Source organism: Lepidothrix coronata, unplaced genomic scaffold, assembly GCF_001604755.1.
Source record: "Lepidothrix coronata isolate B3197 unplaced genomic scaffold, Lepidothrix_coronata-1.0 Scaffold4, whole genome shotgun sequence".
NCBI classification, from domain to species: domain Eukaryota; kingdom Metazoa; phylum Chordata; class Aves; order Passeriformes; family Pipridae; genus Lepidothrix; species Lepidothrix coronata.
Window position 1 is genome coordinate 3,167,655 of NW_016690184.1, and position 22,470 is coordinate 3,190,124.

The 22,470-nt window shown below is 35.8% G+C and overlaps 1 protein-coding gene across 4 annotated transcripts in view; it reads left to right on the forward strand.

Annotated features, from left to right (window-relative positions):
- COL19A1 (collagen type XIX alpha 1 chain) overlaps nt 1–22,470 on the forward strand; it is a 190,921-nt gene that overhangs the window by 85,420 nt on the left and 83,031 nt on the right. For all 4 annotated transcript variants that reach the window (XM_017826692.1, XM_017826710.1, XM_017826717.1 and 1 more), the window contains 3 exons: nt 7,746–7,799; nt 15,705–15,758; nt 16,446–16,481. In XM_017826692.1, the coding sequence (XP_017682181.1) occupies nt 7,746–7,799; nt 15,705–15,758; nt 16,446–16,481 (144 nt within the window). The remainder of the gene's footprint in view (nt 1–7,745; nt 7,800–15,704; nt 15,759–16,445; nt 16,482–22,470) is intronic.

Sequence of the window (22,470 nt, forward strand, 5' to 3'; positions counted from 1 at the left end):
GATCAATATGGCCAAGGCTGAGATGTTGTTTCAGGGAGTCCTTGTATCTTTTCTTCAGGGCTCTGCAGATTCCTCTCCTGAAACAATCTGTCCTCATGTAAGCCTTGCAGTGCTGACTTGTACACGGAGTTTTGCACTTAGATGTCCCTATATTTAAGTGTGTGCATGAGAACCGGCAAAGCAGAAGATAAATAATGAAGAGAGTTTTAGCAATGACATTCCTGATAGGTGGGTGAGAGCAGGTTGAGGGAGTATTTGTGAAAATAGTGTGATCAAACCTGCATGAAAGTAGGAGCTCTGTAGATAAAAAGGGTTTAGTCTGTGGTCTGGATGTGGTTTGTATCTGAGAGGCTTCTTCAAGATTATTCCTGTTTTTGCTGACCAACAGAGTCAGTGTTTTTTCAGTGTCAAAAAGAGGAAGCTTTCTCAAGTTAAAAGTGTTGAAAGAAACATTTAAACCTAGTTCAAACTTAGATTAGATATGAGGTACTGGAAAGTTAAGACATGCACTTGGCCAGGAGTCAAGTCTGGATGTAACTGATGACTCATAGAAATGATTGTTGATTTTCTATTTCAGATGAGATTAGCCAGAGACACTGTAGAAAGAGAGGAAACCTGGACCATGAATGTACCCTGTATAGCCTCTTCATGGAAAGTTGCATGTCCAAGTTGTCTGACTGGATTCATGAGCATTTATACTTTGGAAAGCCTTTTCCTTTTGGCTTATGAGGAAAGGTATAGCACAATAAATGATATGCAGTACACCAATTTTTAAACTAGTATGATATTCTGTCAGTAGAATGTATTGCAGAACTCAGCCAGATGTAGTGATTAAACAACAGGATATCCATTACTACTTATATGTGGTTTTTTCAAGTTTTTAAAATATGTTCTGTTTCTTTATGTAGATTTAAATTCTTGAAATAAACATCATACCGATTTTTTGGGGGGAAGCTTTGAGTTATTTTAGAAGGCTGTTTACACCCACTAAAGCCTCAGGACAGAAATATTACATGGAGAATACCATGAAAAAGTTTAGTGACTTTTCCTCATAAACACATTTATTCGACTGATGATACTTTCTGAAGAGAGTATCAATGTATTCAAGTGGATGTTAAGAATACATATTATCTAGAAGACTGAAACTCTGCTTTCAGATAGCTCATGCTTTAGATTGTACAATTTTTCTTACCTTTATGAATAAAACTTTAATCTTGGGTTAAGAATTTTTCTTTCAAGTTAGGTCTGGGAATATATGCTCAAATAATTTCCATAAAGAGTGGAGTTTTGGTTGTTGATTTTGTTAGTATTGTTCTCCTTGACATTGAAATGTTTAAAGGAAAAGAAAAAAAACCTGAAATGGTCATGACAGGATGAACCATAACAGGATAGCATACAAAATGAAGTTTGCAAAACATAACATCTAAATTTCACATGGCAGAAAGAAAAGCCAGCGTGAGCATCATAAGCATGATTACTTTCAGCTGGGAGATTTATTATTGAAAAACAAACTATTGGATTGTGATTAGTCTTGAACACAATTCAGTAAATTAGATTTAGCCAAAACCTCAGTATTTTTTCTTCTTGTGCTGGCTAATGTCTATGACCCAAAAGAATGAAGTTGTGTTTTATATTTCTTTTGACCTAAGAAGTCTCTTAGATTAAATAGTAGTCTGTGTGTCTTATTTTTTCTACTTATCACAGAATAACTTAATCCCTTTTAGTATTTGTTTCATTAATGGTCTTTAATAGCTCTAGGCAGCACTAGGGAATGTTGGGCAGTCTTTTAGACTTCCACAGGATAGGATTACATTGAAGATAAGAACCGAGGTGAGATTCAGAGGTCTGTAAGGAACACCTTAAGAGATCATAGCATTGTTCACTTGTGTTTTCAGTAAGGCATTGGTGATAGCCTTGCTGTGACATTTTCTACGTGTGAAAGAATAGAATTTGAGGTTTCTTAAGGTTTAGTTCTCAAGTATATCATAGTTCTATAGGCTATGTAAGAAAAGTTTTCAATAAGGCAATAACTGAGGACACTATTGCCCATCAGGGTGCCATGGAATTAGTAGACTTGTTTAGAAATCGTTGTTTGTGGATGTTGCAATGTGAAAGTTGAGCTTTCATGAAGAATGTAAAAGCCTGCCTAAGCTACTTGAATGAATGTGGATACAGTCCTTCAGTCTAAAGAGGTTGCTAGCTCTTCAGAATATGTTTATTGGTCCCCTGCTTTTTCATCTGTGTTATTTGGTTTAATTTTTATTTTGCTGTTCTTTGTCTTTGAACTTGTAGTGTTCAATCACTGTGCTTGGCAATAATGGCATGAGAACAGAGCAAACATCTCAGTCATTTTGTTATTCTGTATGTTGTTGGCATTTGTATTAATGCTTGTCTGTCTTTTAATACCTTCATGAAAAAAAGAATTTATTTATTAAATGAGAGAATTTTGACTCCTTGAGACATGTGCCTCCTGCAAAAACTGTAATCATTACTTACCAAGAACATGATCCTAAGACAAGCTAAACCTATTTTGACCTGTGACTTCGAGACATTTTTCAAGAGAGGGCAATTATAACAGAACCAAGGAACAGTCTGGAGAAAATGTTATCATAGAAAAGTGTTCAGGGTTATATCTGTCTCTCCCTCATGAAGACACGCATACAATGAAGTATCATCAAGTCTGTTTAGAGCATTCTCAAGCAAAATCTACAATTAAGGCAAATTGACTGTAATCTTAGATTGTTACAGTACTTCTCTGCTGTTTTAACCCAGATTTCATCCCCCACCTCCCAAAAATCCTTTTGACCACAAATGAAGCCCATTATTTTTAGTATCATTATGGAAAACTTGATGTCCTATTTATAATCTTCTTTCCCATATTTGAGATCCATCAGCATGTCCTACGTTCATTCTTTACTCCTAACTTTTTTGCAACCTTTCTATCATTCTGATTTGGAGAAGAGCGGATACTTAAAGTTGACAAAAGTCCATGAAAAAGATAATACCCTAAACTAGATGTTGTTTCTCGCTGTTCTCGTCAGTGGCGAGTAATCCAGAATAACTGGGGTTTTTTCAGCTTGCGTTTGGCAAATGGAGAATGGAGTTTAGCCTTTTAAAAACAACTTTGTGTTACAGATTCCCATGCATCATATGATCTATGATAGTCCCCAAATACTTTTCTGCAACAGTGCTGCATGGGTTATTCTCATTTTTAGTGCTTGGATTTCTCCATTTGGAGAGCACTACACTGAAACTTTTATTGGACTTGGTTTTTTCATTTGGTTTGGGGTTTGGTTTTTTGGGGGTGTTTTTTGTTTGTTTGTTTGTTTGGGGGTTTTTAATTGTTGTTTTTATTGATCAAAATAATTTTGCATTTTAAGGTTTTTCTACAAAGAATGAAAATGAATGGATGCCTTATTCCTGCTGACAGGAGGCAGTTCGTCAGTGCAGCTTTGGAGCCTTGGGCTGACGTAGCTTCAGATTGTTCTGTGCCTAAGGTTTTGGCCTCAGCTGAGGTGGTAGTTTGCCTTTATATCACCTCTCTGGTTAGAAATGCTTAGAGCTTTCTTAGAAATGTGACTAAGCAGTAATTAGCTATCATGAACATCTTCAGTATTGCTCAGTCTGTGTAAGCAAAGCAGGAAGGAAAGACACATTATCCACTAGGTTCAGGCATAACATTTGTTTAGGATTCTTTCATAAGATGGCAACTGCGCAGTTTGGAATTAGAAGGTCTTTGCTCTTTGTTTCTTGGTCAGTGTATCTACTGAGCCCTCTGAATTCCTGATCCCTATGAAGCTTTTTGATCATCAGATTTCTTGTTGTGTCTGAGTATCCTAAATAGGTGGGTTTGGGAAGACACAGGCTTCATGGTGGCATCCTTCCAAATCATCACTGTTGATTTTAGTTTACTAGAAATAGAAGTGTATTTCTGCAATGTATTATGCTGTCTTTCTCTGACCCTGCTTAGGATATACTCTTATGTTACAGCCTACTTGGAAATGAGCTTCTCTCATCGCTGTTGCATCCCTCTTACTTTTCCTTGCATAGTTCCTCCTAGTCTGAACTGAAATAAAGTCATTAGTCTTCCTTGCTTTCCACTCCTTTTAAATGTACAGTGTCTCAGCAGTCTTGAGGTGCTTCACCCTGTGTATTGCCACTTTCCTAGAGTGTACTATCTCACATTCCACAGAAGGTTTAAAGGTCAGGGAATAAGAATATTATTGAGGTCTAGCTCTTCATAATACCAGCTCTCCAGACTATCAGCAAAATCAAAAAGAAACGTAGGGTTTGTTTGGGTTTTTTTTAACTGGAGATGGGGATTTTCTGATTTCCTAGCTTACTCAAGAAAAACCAATGAGCATTACTAAAAGCTGAGATAAGTTTAAAAGTCATGGAGAAATGGTCATGAGAAAATAAAATTCACGTAGAGCATTCCGCTGAGACAGAGCTGTAGCATAACAGAGAAAAGTATTTAAAAAAAAATAAGTCATAACTAGTCTTAAACATATGTAGGTGAAATCATGGAGTTTCAGAGGTTAAAAATTAGAAGGTAATTACACTACTGAGTTAGTGATACTGTATAGCATGCATACTTTGGAAAGTAATTCAGCTAGTGTTAACAATGACACTCCAGTTCTTCAAACAAATTATAACAGGAATTCCTGATTTGTATCATTAACAGAGCAGCGTTGCAGAAAAAACTTTACCTTTTTAGGTCAATTTTTAGGTATGAATGTATTTTATTTCCAAATAAATTACTTCGCCTTTATAATAAGGGAGAAACAGTGTGCAAGGAAAATGAGGCAACCTTAAAGTGGATGAGTGGGTTGGAAGCTGGTACTGTCATCTTGCAGAGGCCGTGCAATGAATGCTACCACTGAATTCAGTGTATCTACTATTACACACAGCAGACTGAATCCCTCTCTGCAGTTATTCTGGAGCAACCCCATCGGCTTGTTCCGTCAGGGTAATGGAATGCAGAATTCACCCAAAGAAATACAAATAATTCTGTGTTACGTTGGGTTAGTTTTGGTTAACTCATAAACAAGGCTTGACACTTTCAGAGTTTTGTCACCCTGTTTATGCAATAAATAGTCTTTAATTGTGTCATCTGAATAAAGTATAAGCAGGCATGAACATTAGATATAAAATGGCATTAAAGCATTTTTCTCTCTTTTTTGTTAATCTATGAGGTAAGCCACAATGTTGATTATTAACAGCCTCCTCTACACTGCAGAGTGGCTTCAGCAACTCTGCAAATTGGCTAGATTTGAAGCTGTTAATTATGCAGTATAGTGTACTCCATAAAGACAAAAATGAGCATGAGTTGGCTCAGTTCTCCTGAGAATAAATTGTAAAAATTGGACCTCTCTTTGGTTTGAATTCTGTCTTCACAGAGAACACAGACATTCCATACAACAGGCTTGGCAAGGACAAATCATGTACTCCATTAAAAAATCAGAATATGTTCATAGTAAAATCACATACTGGCAGAAAGCCAGGGACTCTGCAGAGGTCCAAGGCTCATAAACAGGGGGTGCTTTTTATCATTTTGTGAAATCTTAAATCCAAATATCTTGGAAATCATAAGTAAGGGTTTTTTTCCTTCCCCACATTCACCAGCCACACTTGTATGTGTCTAGAACTACCTGATGGCATTTTGAGGTTACCATCTGCCTGCTGTAGAAGACAAAGGCACATTCTCCAACACACACTGCTCCTCTAACATCAAGGCACATGATAAGTGAGGGTGAGGGGATGGTTTTCTTTTGGCTTAGGCTCTCTGTTTAGCTTTTTATGTAAATGTAGATGTTCCATAACAAAATATGACATGGTACTTTTACCTTAGGCGTCCAACTATACATCAGGGAGTTTATAGAATGCTACTACTACTGAAGCAAATCTGTACATATTTGTATCATTTTCTCTTAAAGTGTGAAAGCAGATACACAAGCCAGAGAAGAAAAACCAGCTCCATAAATATCAATGATTTTTTAAATCTTCTAGAAATATATTCTCATAAGATATTATGTCAAATATATGAATGCATCTTTATAGCTGTTGCAAGATTGTAGCAGTGTAACTGATACTAGTTGAAATATCCTGAAAGCAGTATTAAGTGTTCAGTATGTCACAGTGATGAAAAGTAAAATGTCATTTTTGCAGTTTGTTCTAAAACTTTAAGTGAGCTAAAAAAGAATAGTGCCCTTGGGACTTCAACTGGTTTTTTTTAACTGACAGTGAAAGTGCCTTAATCCATAGAACAAAGAGGACTTTTTAGTTGAAACATAGTAAAATAATAAGTGTTAAATTCCTGTAACTGTTTGGTGTCATTTAAATTTCTGCAATAAATGCAAAAATTTATCTGGTGGGTTTTTCTGGAGGAGTTTTGACAAACGAGAAAGGGAATACTTGAAGAAAAACCTTAACAGTATGATTCAGGCTAATGTGTAGCATTAAGTTTGTTATCAAGATGTATTAAAATGGAAACACTGAACCAGCAAAGCCATCTTTTGAGTGGGATTATTAAATTCACAGTTAGTCGCTGCTAATTTGTTAGTAGTCTTCAGATGTTTGACAAAGCTCATACAAACTCATTTTGCAAAACCGATTATTAGATGAAATGCCCTCTGTCATTGCCACTGGAGGAATTGCTCTGAATCAGGGCTGTGTCACAAATGGAGTTAGCTGAATGATCTCTGTTCAATGCCATTTACCTAACAGAATTATGAAGATGATGCTGATGTAATGAATAGGTTCTGCTCAGACAAATGTAGTCCCCTGGAGATAATGGAAATTCAGTGCAGGGCTGTTTGTTTTCTTTGGTTTATATGAAGAGCTTGGACTCTAATGAAGTCAATCCTTGCACTTCTATCAGAATTATAGAATCCTGTTACTTTATGATTAGTTATTGTTATTTGACAAAGTTCAGTTGAGTGAAAGAGATGCAATTATAGAACTGCTGAAGCTTGTTGGTTCTTGAAGACATTTTCTCTTAAATTATGCTTCTTTAGCAGGTGTATTTTGTTCACTCTGATGAAATATGTGTTAGCTAGAATAGCACAGTAGTTAGAATTAATACAGAACTGAATTCTGTCATGTATCCTACAAGAATACTCTGTTTTGTAGTCAGTATTTCATGAGCAAACACATTAACCAGCTATAGTCATTTCTGGAGGATCCTTCCCATCATTTTTTAAATTTTGATTAATAATGTTGGTAATTTTCATGCTTGTGAGAAAATTTTCAGAACAAAAGTTGTTTACATTTTTCAAAGTCAAAGACAAATGATAATATTGAGGAGAGGTTTTTTATCAGATACTTAAAACAAGAATTTTTTATTAAAAAAGAGTCTCAGAATTAAAAAAATAATGTAATATTAATATTAAGATTTTCAAAAATAAAACTGTTCCCTGTTTTTATGTTCTGTTTCATCACCATGTTCTTGAAATACAGCAAGAATCAAGAATGTCTTTCTGTTGTGAGTCTTTATGGGTGTTCAATGACACTATGAAGTACAGAAAACTGTAGCTATCAGAGTGTTAGACATTTTTCAGAGGTATTTATTTAAAAAGAGTTTCTGTTGGAATGTAAGAAATAATTTTGCCTATGCATCCAGCAATGCATATGTAGCACTTCATGTAGAACAGAAAAAAACAGTAAAATATTTTTCCTGTTAAAAAACATCATGAATTAGTATTTGTCTTTTGTATATATAATAAAATAACTATTCATTCTTTTAGGGTGAAAAAGGAGATAAAGGAGAACCAGGACCAGAAGGCATGCATGGAACAGAGGTAAATCGCATGATAATGAAACAGTCAAGTTACAAACTTTTGGGTGGACAGTTAAGCAATGTAATTCAGAATTTATGTAAGGAGAGGGATTTAGAAATTATGTACCTGGAGATTTAACATCCACAAGATAACAGGGAAAGAAGAAGAGATACATTCGTGTGAGATAGCAGTTCTTTGGGCTTAATGTTGGACAGGAGAGCTGTGGGCAAGGATCTGGTAGATTCCATTATATTTCTGCTGAGGGCTCAAGAAATAAACTGAAACAAGTGTGGGGATTAAAGCAATATAATATAAATGAGAGTTATTACTGGTTAGATAATGTGTTGGAAAAAAGGGTACTTTGGGAGGCAGGGTAAAGCTAGACCTGTAACTTTGCTTTCTGTAAAGGAAAATAGACAAGCTGTTAGCTGTTCATGGGTGAGAACCTTGAGTCACTCACTGTGGCTTGTGTCTTGTGTGCTAGAGTCAAAATTTCACTTTCAATTTTCACTGCCACATTTTACTGCCTACTTAGTTAACTAGACTGGTCCATATTTAAGTTAAAGCTTTAGTCTGTGTCTAAAAATACTGGATAATTCTGATCGCTGAGTTCACACTCAGGCTTGAACACGAGTTTACATGAGCTTAGATATGCCCACTAGGAAACCTTACTTTTGCCTATTTTATTTTTAATTTTTAATTTATTTTTGTATATATGAAACCAAGATGAGAGGCCAGAAAATCAGATTCTTTTTTTCAATACGATACTAAAATGGTCAATTAGCATGATTTCAAAAGAAGATTTTTTTAAAAACATAAGAATAAAGTCAAGCAAGCTGGGTTTTTTTATCCTCTCTTCCCCTCCAGTCTCCCTCTTGACCTTCCTGGAGGTCACCCTGGCTTTAAGTTTCAATGAAGGATACTGTTTGCTCTCCAGTTGCAAACCATTGCAATTGAAGGCAGAGAGCATCTCACAGATGGGGAATGACTCACATTAGGATTAGAATCCAGACACAGGATTTGGAAAAATTATTCAGCAGTACCTTTTAAAGCAACTTTAGCAAAAGGGTGAAAGGGTCAGCATCTGACACAAAAATACTACAGCAATCTAGCCAGGTCTACTGAAAATGCAGTAAAACAGACTACGTAATTATGAAATTTTACATCACCTGGCTTTTAATTCACACTGTAACCATAAAAATATTTTTTCCTATTTTTGCTTTATTATAATGTAATGCTAGATAAATTGGTCTATTTTTAAGTAATAGTGTATGTCTTTCATATGAAAATGTATACTATGTACTAAGCTGAAACTACATTTAGATATTCAAAGTGATGTTCTCTTGTAGCCTGGCTGTCTGTAAAGGTGAACCATATACTTCTGTCATGCATACACATATGCTGACAGCATGGAAAAAACACATCTGTGTTTCTTTCCATAGCCCTGGTGACATTTCTGTGTTGGTCTTACATGATCTCCTTTACTACATGGGATCTTATTCCGTCAACCTTTTAGAAAGAGTAAAGTATACTAAGTATCTGATGAACTCCAGGACATATTTAACATAGTGGCACTGTGAAAGTGAAAAATACTGAACATTTATGATTTTAAATATTTTTTGAACTATTGCAATGTGTCAAGAAACAGTACATTATCATTGTGGGAACTGTCATTAAAACAGTTTGGAAGTAAAATTGCACAGGGCAATATAACATTGTATTGTTTGAATCCACACATAATTCCTTTTTAACAACACTTACATAAAATTTTTTGGATTCAGTTATCACTGTGCATGGAGATGCCAGTCATTAAATTTAAAGGACTGTGCATCATTCACTCTTTGTTGCTATCAGTGTGTCTCTAACTCATTCTGTATATAGAAATGTAACATCTGATATTTTTGAAATAATCAAGTTAATCTACTTACATTGGTTTAATCTTCAGTGATGTTTAAAGAAAACCTGAAAACACTTAAAAGTCTGCTGGCAGCTGTTGTCTCTTCCTGGGGAGTGAGGATTTCCATCCTCATGAGTGAAGAACTTTAGGATGATGACTGAACATTTTATCTTGCACAAATGGTAGAAACATATTTGAATGTATTTTTACCAAAATCAGGAAAGTAGTTGTCACAGACAGTTTTGCTTGCTGTTGCTACTCACGTTTTCCTAGCTATACGGAAAGTTCTTTCTAGAATGAAGTAGCATGGCAGAGGGAAGCCAGACCTGATTTGGAGACTAGGCTTTTTGTAATGATGATTCTATACCTAGAAAGTTTTAATTCCCTCATCCCTCACTGGTTGTGCTAACTGGGTCAATCTCACTGAGAGGCAGGTTTTGAGGCAGGAACCGTGAATATATTTAACTGTTCTGCACATCTCCCAGTTCATCACGCCAGGAATCTGAGCCAGAATTTATAGTGCCGTGTCCCAGTCTGGGACATCATTCAAAATCCATCTGACAACATGAGTGCTTACTGTAAATACTACTAATGTGGTTGCCATTGTTTTTGGTTTCTTAAGGAGTAGTCATAAATAACATATTACTAATATATTCCTCCTGTGCTACATGTTCACATTATACCTGTAAGCAGGTATTTGCCTGTATAGGATGAACAGCCAGTTTAAGTAGTATGTCTCATTTATCCCTTGAGACTATTTTAGCCACTTGACATTACACTCAGGTGACACATTGCTACCACTAAAATCCTGTAATTTTTTTATATGTTGCTTCCCTCCACCACTCTTTCAGATATCTTTTCTTACATTTGGATGCAAGACTTGCCTGCTTTTGTAATTGAGGAGTTATGAATTCTTTGGTCTAGCTGACAAGATGGTGATAAGTCAAAGGCTGGACTCGATGATCTTGGAGTTCTTTTCCAACCTTAATGATTCTGTGATTCTGTAATAATGCTGTCATTTGTATCACTGTAGCAAGTGGAGCCTCACAGAGACACTGTCTGAAAGAAACTCTGATAAATACATTCATATCCCATGTGGAATAAGGACAAATTTGCAATATAAATATCCATGAAACTATATATGGAGTAAGATCTATGTTATATTCATATTCTTGCCAGTTGAACTGAAATGAAAAAGAAAATCTTTATTGCTGAAACTTTTAGATGCTTTTTTGAGTCGTAATTTTCTTGATCAGTGGTGCTGGTAGGAATGAATAACATGGGATACTGCCAATTACTATTTGCCGACATAAATTCAGTCCTTCAGCAAAAGTAAAAGAAAACATCAAGTTTTATCATGCATGTGTCATGCATAGATAGTGGAAGATTAGTGTCTTTCTTGTAAATTGGAAAAAAAAATAGCCACAACCAAAAAAAACAAAGCTGAAATTAAAATGTAGTATATACATTAAACCAAGTGTTTAACTAGTTATTTTTATTTCTTCTGCTGGAGAAGGTAATACCATAAGTGACTTTTCTAAAATTTTCCCACATAAAATGTTCTTATTCCTTATGTACCTGATGTCAAAGGATGGATCTCTAAAGTTCAGTAAGCAATGAAGAAAATCCCAGGTTTTCAATCAAAGATGGAAAACATATCAGACCTTTTTATTTTTATACATGCAGGAAAAGGTAAACAGAAGTATGAACATTTTTAAAGGGATACAGTGTCTTGATATGATAGTAACAGTTATTTACCTTCACACCCTCAGGGCCTGTCTGTCTAATCTTGAACTCTTTTAGCATTAGCATTGCAAGGAAACACATGGATAGGAAGGGAAGAATCCTATTGCTTGAAAGGATGAAGTTGGTAATGATATTTGTTCTTTCTAGAGTCTGAGAATTCTGTTAGGAACTAAAGTATAAGGAGATAGTAGACATTGCTCAGGGGCCAGTAAATTTTAGTAGTGTACCAATTTGAAGTTTTTGAATTACATTAATGAGAAAAGAACAATGACAATGTTTTAAAGTACATGAAAGATAAACTGAAAAAGTTTTGAACTTTGAAAATACTTTGCTGAATTAGAAAAGTTATCCCAACTTATACAACTTGGTGTTGTACAGCTGACTCTGAAGCTGTGGTTAGTGTAGAATTCTATTTTATCTTTAGATTTTAAGGCTACCCTGCGAAGAAAGTGTAGTTCTGTTCTTAGTCGTTAGAGTATTTCCAAGTTCCACTGCTCAGTAAACTGATTTGATCTATAACAATGTATAAACATCATTGTTTAGGGTGTTGGATTGTGTACTGTATTTCCAGTACATTAGATAATATGTATTGTTCTAGGAGATTTTAACCTGATGTGAAATTGAACCAGATTACTCTTAATGCAGGCCAGTGAATTGTAAACAACAAATTATGTTTTCCCCAATAGATATCTTTTAGAGTGAAAAATCAGTTTTCCTAAAAATATTATGGCAATCTTACAGCATGTTCCATTGTCACATGTGTGCAGCATGGCATATACTGTACAAATAGACGGAGTTCCAGTGGGCAACACTTGGCTCATGTGGAACTGCTGAAGTCCTCTGGTTGAGGTCCAGCTGATTTTTGCATTTTTTTCACTGAGAAGAATGCCTGATGTCAGCTGATGGTACATTTTACCTGTTTTATCTATTTTTCCTTCATTCCATGAGAAGTAATACCATTGTCATCGCCTCCAAAAAAACTGCCTCTGGTTTAATCTTTCCCCCACTGGACCCAATATTTCTGACTTCGTATCCTTATTGACATTGGCAATATAATTGTGTTACAGTTACCTGTCTTATTTTATTTATATATAGAACATTTTTCACTTCTGCTATTTCCAGTGTTGTTATCTTGTTAGCTTTGAATCAGCCTTATACGTGTATATTCTAATGTTCACTTTGCATTTTGGCATCCATAGAGGAACCATAATGTAACTTTATTGTGACCGGTAAAAAGACCAAGCTGTAGTCCTTACAGAGGAGAAAACATAGCAGCTGAAGACTGTTCATCAACTCAAAAATGCATATTATTAGATTGGTCCCAAAAAGGTAGAATTAGATTGGTATAGAATTCAATAGGTCATTTACTCTCTGTTTGTGAGAGCTGCTGGAATTTTTAGGCAGTTCTTGAATTCCTGGCAAATCTGATAACAGACTCAGACTGACAGAAACTTGTTAGTTTTCAAAACTGACCTTGTTCTTGTAAAATATTGTAGAAAACAAGCTTTTCTAATTTAAGCTTTAATCTAAAATCATCCAAATTATATCTGTTTAGATAACCACATTCATTTTACTGAAGCATTCTGTTCTGGTGTCTGCCAAAGACAGGATACCATACTGTACTGCGCTAGAAGGGGCTACACATTTGACTTAGCACAGGAATTCTTATGACATTTTGGAGAGTGAGCAGCAGCTAAACCTCTCAGCACCTTCAAAAGGGTCACTCTAAGGAAGAATAGGCATAGTGCAGTCCCAGATGTGTTTTTTTCAAGCATTCAGTATGTATGGAATTTATTAAGATTATAATATTTTTAAATGTATATGTAATGTGTAGGAGAACCAGAAATACTTCTAATGGGATAGCATTCTAAGCAAATTTTTTTTTCTGATACTACTTTTCTTTCTTGGGGTTTTAAACTGCAAATAAAAGCTAATTCAAGTATTTTAGGATAAATACGTTATATATAAATCTTCCTGGGTCCTTAAAAATCCACCTTCAAACACTGCAAAGCTTGTTGTCAAACATGTAGTTTCCCCTTGTTCTTTTTATTTGAGGTCAGTTTCTGTGGTCATCATCTCTGCAGTGGCTGTCAGACTACATACCTCACCGAGGTGCTCTGCAGGAACACTACTAAAAGCTTTAAACACAGCAATTAGGAAAAATGAGGTTCATAGTTTGACAGTGCATGGCTCAGGCTCAGTATCTTTCATTTGCAGTTGCCTTTTCTATTCAGTAGAAACACACAGATATATATCACTGCCTGTGAGTTGCAGATTTTTTTAGTGATATCTTTTCTCTTCTGTCAACATACAGCCTGAGAACTAATTCTTAAACTCATGCATATTGTTCCACTGCAGATTTGCTAGTATCAATTTTGAATCAAATCCATACAGTTTGCGTACCTGAAAAATCCCTAAAATGGCTTTTAGAATATGGAGTGGCTGTGTTTTATGCAGTCTTTGAGAAGGAGGTGGAAAGTAAAATGTAGTAAATGGAGACAATATTAAGGCTATGTCATAAATATGCAGATTGTAAAAAGAAAGCAATTTTTTGGCTTGGTTTTTGAATCCATCTGCCTATCACATTTTTTAAGTTCAAACAGCAAAACTACTTCTGATTTAACTATTACGTATTTGGCAAGCTTAATAAAGGACAAATCAAAGCTAAATCAGGGGTATTTACAACAACCACAAATTTAATCCAAAGTGGGTACTTAAATGCTCATATAGTTCTAAATGATGTTCCTTCCAGATGGTGAATTAATGTAATTTTAGCAGGAAGTGAAGTTGCACAAATACGCAGTATTTAGAACACTCACTGATTTAATGTTTCTGTACCCACCAAGGCACAGATGTTAGTTACCATTTTTGTGCCAGTTATCTCTATCTTTCCAATAATTGCAAACTGAGGAAGAGAGTTTGCAAGGACAAAAAGGGAGCCAAGAACAACTTTAGTTTGTAAACCGTAATTCAGATGTAGATTAATCTTTTCTATCCTTGTCCTATTTAACCTCCGGAATAATAATGATGGTGGCCTAGTTGTGTGGTATCTCATTATGATTCTGTCCTGTATTGCCTACATTGTTGCCATTTCATTTCTAAGTGAAATCTTTGAACTTGTATATGGTCTCCTGTCCCTTGCTGCTAAAGCAGTGATCAGAGGGAAGACACAAGCAAAGCTCTTGGCTTACGCAAAAATGAGTTCCTGGTAGGTTTGTCCAGCACGAGAATTAAGTTCAATTGTTGCTGCAGAATGGGTTGAAATTGCTGGGCATATTTCAAAACCTCTTGCTTTTCCATTTTTTTTTTTTTTTTGCTGCAAGAAGACCACAAAGATTATGTGCTGGGTGCTAAAGATTTTTTTTTTTTTTTAGGGCTTCTGGTGAGAACTTGTTAGCAGAAGAGCTGTATAATAGATATTGTAGGGGTTAGATTCAGAATAGGTATAAATAGGAAATACTTTACAATAAAAATGGTGAAAACTGGAACAGTTTGCTCAGAGAGGTTGTAGATGCCCCATCCCTGGAAATGTTCAAGGTTGGGTTGGATTGGGGTCTGAGCAACCTGATCCAGTTGACGATGTCCCTGTTGGTTATAGGGGAGGTTGGACTAGGTGACCTTTAAGTGTCTCTTCCAACCCAAAACGCTCTGCTCCTGCAAGTGTGAAGTTGCTGCATGTGTAATGTGTAAGGCTAGGCAATAGTATTTGCTTCTCCAGCTGAAGGCAGAAGTAAGGAAGGAAGTATGAAAGAATCAATTATTTCTCTAATTGCCTTTTCAAACACTGGTGAAGATGAGAGTGTTGGAAGATGTGCAGCAGCTCTGAGCTGTACCTTCCTGTAGCTCAACAGCTCAACATTGCTACTTGAAACATGGACTCTGCAGTTCTCCGTCCATCTCTGCCTCTTTCCCAATTTTAGAGATGTTTAAGTGAATGTACTAATACTGTCTAGTATTCTGTTTTATCTTTGTTGGCCATGCAAGACACAGACCTACTGGGACTTCAAAGGAACTTTGCATTTCTACTTGCTACTTGCCATAATGGGGAACAATAAAGTAGACTGGCTTTATATGTTTAATTATGTGTTGAAGACACATGTGGTCTTCAATAGATATCTGTCTGTTCACAAAATAATGAAAATGAAGGATTTTGAGATAGTGCTAATAATGGGATAGAATTTTAAGGCTTAACTGTTTAGTATATAGTAATTCAAAGCACTGTAGGATTTAGTCCAACATTTTTCACAGACTACAACAAATAAGTATTTCTTTTCTTTGCCCAGGGACTAAAAGGTGACCCTGGTAGACCTGGTGTGGCTGGTCCAAAAGGAGAAAAGGTACTTTTTTAATCTATTAAGTTGTATGTATATGTGAGTATGCATGACATTCTTAAATTGTGAACACATTGCCATAACTATGTGTGACAAACACCCACTGCTGCCATTTGTGTAACTTAAGGGTTGAAGAATATGAATACAGGCTGACTAAATGCAGAAGACAAGTATTCTTTATCACAACAAATTTTAAAAGGAGTTCTGAGCAGGAGACTGAATTTGGTTCTGAATTACTCTGTGGATGTTCTTGTTTGCTCCCATGAACTAAACCTGAAGGTCTCAAATGTGATTCGTACCTCAGCAACTTAATTCTGTGAATGTTTTACACAGTCAGATGTCTTTAAATATGTGAGCTGTCACACTGACTTCAGCAGCCACCTTGTGCATGTAAGCTGCAGCTTGTGACTTAACATATGCAAATGTGTTTTGAAGGATTGGGTTTTTTTTATAGCTGTGAGTCATTTATGCAGAGGCTTGGTATTTTTTTTCCCTTTAACCTGTGGCAAACTGTGTATATGTCTGCCATTACTGGAAAAGAATATCCCTTTACTCACACATTTTCATAATGAACATGTTCGATGATTATACTGAAATTACTTCTGCAGTGGTGCATATTCTCTAAAATGACTAGAGGTCAAATATATTTAACTAAAGAGATTGCTGATTTATTTACTCTCCTGTTTTAACTAGGGAGATGCAGGACCTCCAGGACCAGCTGCCTTGAGTGTGAGTACATGTAAAACAAAAACAAACAAAAGAAAATCCCTAAAAAATGCTGCACATTTTTCACTTATTTGCAGTGTAAATACTTTCCCTAATAAACAGAAGAGCCAAGTCCCTCTCTTTAGAGTGCCTCAGCATTTTCTGTATGGCTTGTGAAAGGAATTCTGTAAATATGAAAAAAAGCACATTTAAAACATCGTTTCCCACCAAATGCTAACAAGAATATTATGTTGTTTATTCTGTGTATAAATAGTATAGGCTTGTTGAAATGAAAGAATTCCCTTGTAATTTTTAGTGAAAAACATTTTTCAGTAAAACTTGCAAAAATTACTAATGCTTTTAAGATACAGTATCAGGCTGTATTCTGGCTAGATAGTGCTATAGAGATGGTGGAAGATGTTCTTAATTTTCTTGCAATGATCCTTGCCCCAAGCACGTATAAAGTCTGAAGAAAAGTGTCCCCAAAATTCTCCAGGGCAAGTTTTGCTTTGTAAAAGTAATAAATGCTGCTTGAATTCTAGTGGTTGTGTTCATGAAATGAAAGGAGAAGCCCTCCCATAAAGGATAGTCTATTTGGATAAAACCAATTCAGAATGGTGCAAAAGAGCACAGGAAAAATGAAAAAAAAAGAAATAGACAGAAGCTCCCAAACTCCCAGGCTGTAGTTTCACAATATCAGTAGCTCTTCCCCCATAACTCAGTGTTATGAACTACTTCTACACTATTCATATTACCCATGTAATCCTAAATAAACTTCATAAGGACTGTCATTCATAATGTAAATTATTATATATTGTCTTTTCACTCTTTTAATTTCCAAGACCATAGCAGCTTCTCCATTAGATCTTACAAACATGGAAGGATATAACCAGAACCCCATATGATAAAGATAAATTCTATTCTTAAGGCTTCAAAATTAAGTTGCCATGTTTTATGGTACTTGTTTTTTGGATTATGAAATCTAAATATTCTGTATCTTGATTTCCTGGGGATAAATTAGTACTGTGTCCCAAGATCAGTGACTCTTTGCTGTAGTTCATGTCTTGCTAGAGGTAAACAGGTCCATTTATGTCCTTCAGCTTTTGAATATACAGTCAAAAGGTGTGTTGGAAGAGTTAATATTGAAATATTAGTAGTAAACTGCAATAGGATTGTTACTGCAGTGGATGGATTGGATAGGTTTTGTTTTAGATAGATTCTTACAGGCCTTGAAGGGATCATTGAAATAGGAATAAGACATGTCTGAGGATAAGATAGGAAAAAGAACTGAGGATATCTATTTTGTGTGCACTATAAGAACATTTTTTATGTAAATTGTGGAAAAATTATGACATCCATTCTGATAGAAGCACTTGGATACGTTCCTCTTCTGAATGGGTTCATTGTGTTAAGCTGCAGTTGTGGACACTTATCTTTCCTAAGAATTGTACTTGGAGGTCAGTAGTACAATATCGAATATCAAAAGCTGCTTTCAAATTGACTGAACTTACGCTTTCTGTGATGTGATGTGATTCACTTTCATAAAATGGACTATTAAAAATTTGCATTTCTTTGATTATAGAATGCTGTGCAAATGTTTTAGTTCAGTCAATACAGGCACAGCAAGATGTCTCTGTGTTGGTACATTCACTGATGGTTGTCTTCACAGTTTTTAAAAGAAAATATTTAAATTTTCGGAAAGCAGAGGGATGTTAGTAACTGACATACTGAAATGTGGTTTTTGTGTAGCTGCTAACTGAGAGAAGAGATAAGGGTTTAGCAGTTTGAAGACAGATTACAACAGTGTGGGAATATGCGGCCCAGCAGGAAGGCCTTCTCTCCCTGCCACTGTAAATAGTCACGCGTTTCTGCTGGCAAGAGCTAAAAGAAGATGAATGACATGAATGATGGTGGCTAAGGGAAAATCTAGTCCTCAGAGTTGTTTTATTTGTGTGACTTCTGTGTGGCCATGACTCCTGCAATATATAATCATGAAAGGAAGATGTCATATCTCGCTGTGAATAAGAAGTAGGTCAGATAATGTCAAGATCCATGTGTCACTTAATGAGAATGTATTATGTCAGGACCATTCATGCTGTTATACCCAAAATGTGGCATAAGTGTTTCAGTTAAAGCAAAGTTTTAAAATGTTCCATTCATTTGGGACTCAGGCATAGTGTCATAAATTTATCCTCTGCTTGTAGTCATATTTATGTTTTCCTAATTTGAAAATTATTTATTTTTATGCAAAAGATAAATAAATTATTGTGCTGAGGGGCAAGGAGGGAAGAGGAGTGAAAATTATGCCACACTGTTAGAGCTAAGTCCAAAATGTGACTTTTGGGCAGGGAGAGAGGGAATATAAAAGGGACTTGGTTTTGCTCCAACTGGGCCTGGATCACCGATCTTCTACCTCAGTTCAATTGCACAGTGAAACAGGCAGAAAATGATGGTGTTATACAGAGCTCTGCTGCCCTGTGCAGCTTTTCCATTCCTAGAAATTTCCGTAGAAATCATACATCACGGGAATAAACTGAGGAAATCTATAGTATATTCTAGAATCAGTATAAACTAGACCATCAGCAGTGTTGTTCAGGGTCAGAACATTCTCCCCGTACACAGACCTGTACCATGGTCCTGTCCTCAGCATAGGGAGTGTGAAGGTGGCAAAAGACTGAGACTGCTTCACTGCAATCATTTCCAAACATGGTTCATGGTCCTTTGGTCCAGGGAGAGTTGTCTGTAGGTAATTTACAGGGGTATGTAACAGCAAATAGTAGAAACTCTTGTTTTTTTATTTTTCTGTGCTATTGGTACCTGCAAAAGTCTAAAATATGTCAGTGACTCTGTGTCTAAAAGTGTTCAGGCATCCCTGATGAGTAGGAAATCCCCCACTACTCAGAACCATGAGAAGCATGGAAACATGAGAAAATATAGAAGAGAGTGAAGTTGCCAGTACTTGGAGGAAAAACCTGTATTTTTAAGTGTTCAGCTGACAGATATAGCCGTTACCGTATGAAATGAGGGATACTTTGAGGTAGTACGTATGGCAGAATTCATAAATACCCAACAGCTGTAACAACCTGTTAGGTACATGAGGATATGCCAAACTGCAAAACAGAGGAAACAATATGACTGATTTTTAAATTGCAAAAATTATTTTATGTGTTTGAAATAGAAATTTCATAGCTCATAAAGTGCATTGAGCTAAAAAAACAGTAGAGCTCTGGATCATCCTGTTCTATGTCCTTAACAGAAATTTCATACTGAAATTCTAACACATGCACACTTAACAAAATTTCTTACTTGCAGCAATAGTAGAGAATTAAGAAAGAGATGGGATTAGAGTTGAATATGTTTCTGTACATTTCTTTAAGGCACATATGGAAGTCTTATTAATATGATTTGATCAATCATGCATAAAGAATTAGAGAAAAGAAACAGCATTGTAGCACAAATATTCTAAGCTGTAAAAAGAAATATATGAAAAAGTTTGTAGACTTTATGTAAAATCCTAATGAAATTAGTAATTTCAATAATTTTAAGTATATTTGTTTGATTGAGGTATTTTTCACACAAATGCATTTTATTGTAAATTTGACATATATATGTGCATATTTGAGCCCTTTTAGTAAAGATGTAAAGTTTTCCTATGTTTCTATGGAGTCAGTTAACACTACACAAGTCCAGATACACATATTTATTTATTTTGTCTCCTCATCTATGATCGTAGTTTTATGGGAGTAGTCCAAAGTCATGATTGGTTCTTTATGCAGCCTTTAATTTCTCTGCTATGTTCTGAATTTCTCTGTAAGTACTAGGTGTCTCTTTTCTTTAGTACTTTTCAGGTGTCTTATGAATAAATGGTGCAAACATATTTTGAACTTTTCTCCTTTATTATGTCCACTTTATGCAGCAATCTGTGGGGGTTTTTTTAAAGTTTAAGTTCCCTGATCAATTGTACTGTATCTAAGGAACCTTCAGAGAAGAAACAGGAGGGATTTTACTGCTCTGTTGTGTGGCTTTGTCAAAATATGGGATTTAGTGACAGAAGCTGGGGACTGTTTTCTGCAGGGTCACAGCTGGCTCTGCAACTTGCCCTCTCTGGTATCCCAAGCTTAAGCCTGTGCGTGCCGTGTCAGAAGAGTGACAGGTGAGAGAAGGTAGTGTAGCCATCTCTTGTAAAATATATGATAACTATTCCTCTTGACACTCGATACGCTGCTTTTGGTTCCTGAGGAAAACGAGCGCCCATCCATACGTTCCTGCGGACCTATCCCTTTCAGGAGTTATAAAATAGTCATCCAGATGGCACCAAGTGTTTACTCAGAAGCTGAGGCTTAAGTCGGTCACAGACAGAAGTCCCCAAGACTTGCTTACTAAACAGATAGTTGGAATGTTGGCTCCTAGGTCTGGTTAAATGGAGCCAAAGGAAGCTGACACACTAGTGTGGCGTGTAGGCGGCGGTGGGAGGAAGTTGCAGATTCAGGTCCGGGCAAGCTTCACTTGTAACTTTTGGCTCTCCCCTTCGTAAAGAAATATCAGCAACAGATTACACAGCTTTTTCCTCAGTTATTCATGTGAAGCTAAAGAAGGAGACACACACCCTCCATTAGTAAGGAACTCAACAAATATTGCCCTCACTTTCTTTTCATGGAATGATATAAAGGAAAGCAATTCTACTTAATAAAGTATAGAGAGAAAATTACATTTTCATTCTAAATCTCTTCTTTTCTTGCACATACTCTAAGGAAAATCTGAATTTTATCTATTCAAGCTTTTTTAATTGAGGTATATTAATTTCATGACAATACTAAAGTGTTCAGTTGTTTTGCATAAAATATAGTGATCTTTAGCTCTCACAAATATGCTCTTCTTCAAAAGGCACTTTTTAAGTATGGGAGTAGATCCTATTAAGATTACCTCTATTAATATAGAAAATGTTTTAGCAGTTAAAGTCTAGTTTTTATCTTCTTTGTGCAGTAATACTGATACTGAAGGCACAAGTGAAGATTGATATCTTAGCTTCATATAAAATTTGTTTTTCAAAAATTCTCATTCTGCTAAATTGGCATGAATGCGATTTATATGTCCTCTATTAGAAGAATGATTTGAGAATAGTCCCATATGCAGTAGACATCAATGTAATAAATCATTTCAAATTACTCTGCAGGATTTTAAATAATGCTTTTTTTACTCACAAATAAGCCTATGTTTATTAAAAGTACTATGTTCATGAAGTGTGAACTTCTATGAAATTGCTCTTCCAATTTCCCTTTGAAATGATTGTCTCTCAAGAAACGTATATTTCGAGTTAAGTTACCAGAGAAAGCTAAAGAAATAGCCAAACCCAAAGCATAATGAGATCAGTGAGGAACATATTTTCTGTTTGCTCCAGTAATAAATTATCATGAAAATGTGGCTGATCATGTATTCTGGCAGACTGAAATACTTCTGCTAAATGCTGTCTCCTTTCTCAAAGAAGTAAATGTGTTGGCCGCAGTTTTGAAAGAAAAATGGCCTAGTAGCAAAACAGAATGGTAACACTGAGACCAACGTGGTGTACAATGAATGTACTTCAGTAAGGATGTGAATAAGACAAAGTCATGTTCAGAAATGATGAAGATAGAGGTAGCCTAATTTCCCTCATAAATGGCAATACAACAGGAGATTAGTTATCTTTCTGTGATCTTCCTGTGCCATTTTCCCCATATTTGTATATTCCCACATATTTGTAACAGTGAGGTGTGTCTGTGAGCTCTGTGTGTTACCATGTGATTGGCAATGGGTAGTCCTTTGACAAGAAGAGGAAACCATCATAGTCATATCCCTCTTCCTCACCCTCCTGTTTGGGCTTCAAGGTAGGGCAGCAGGACAGCCAAAGCAAGTAAATTGCCTTGAAGATACCTGAGAAACCAACACTGTAGCCATGTTGACTGCAGGGAAGACATTCATATTTCAGCTCCTTTGCTTGCTGAGTATGATAGTCTGTTTTTACCTGAGAGGAAACCAT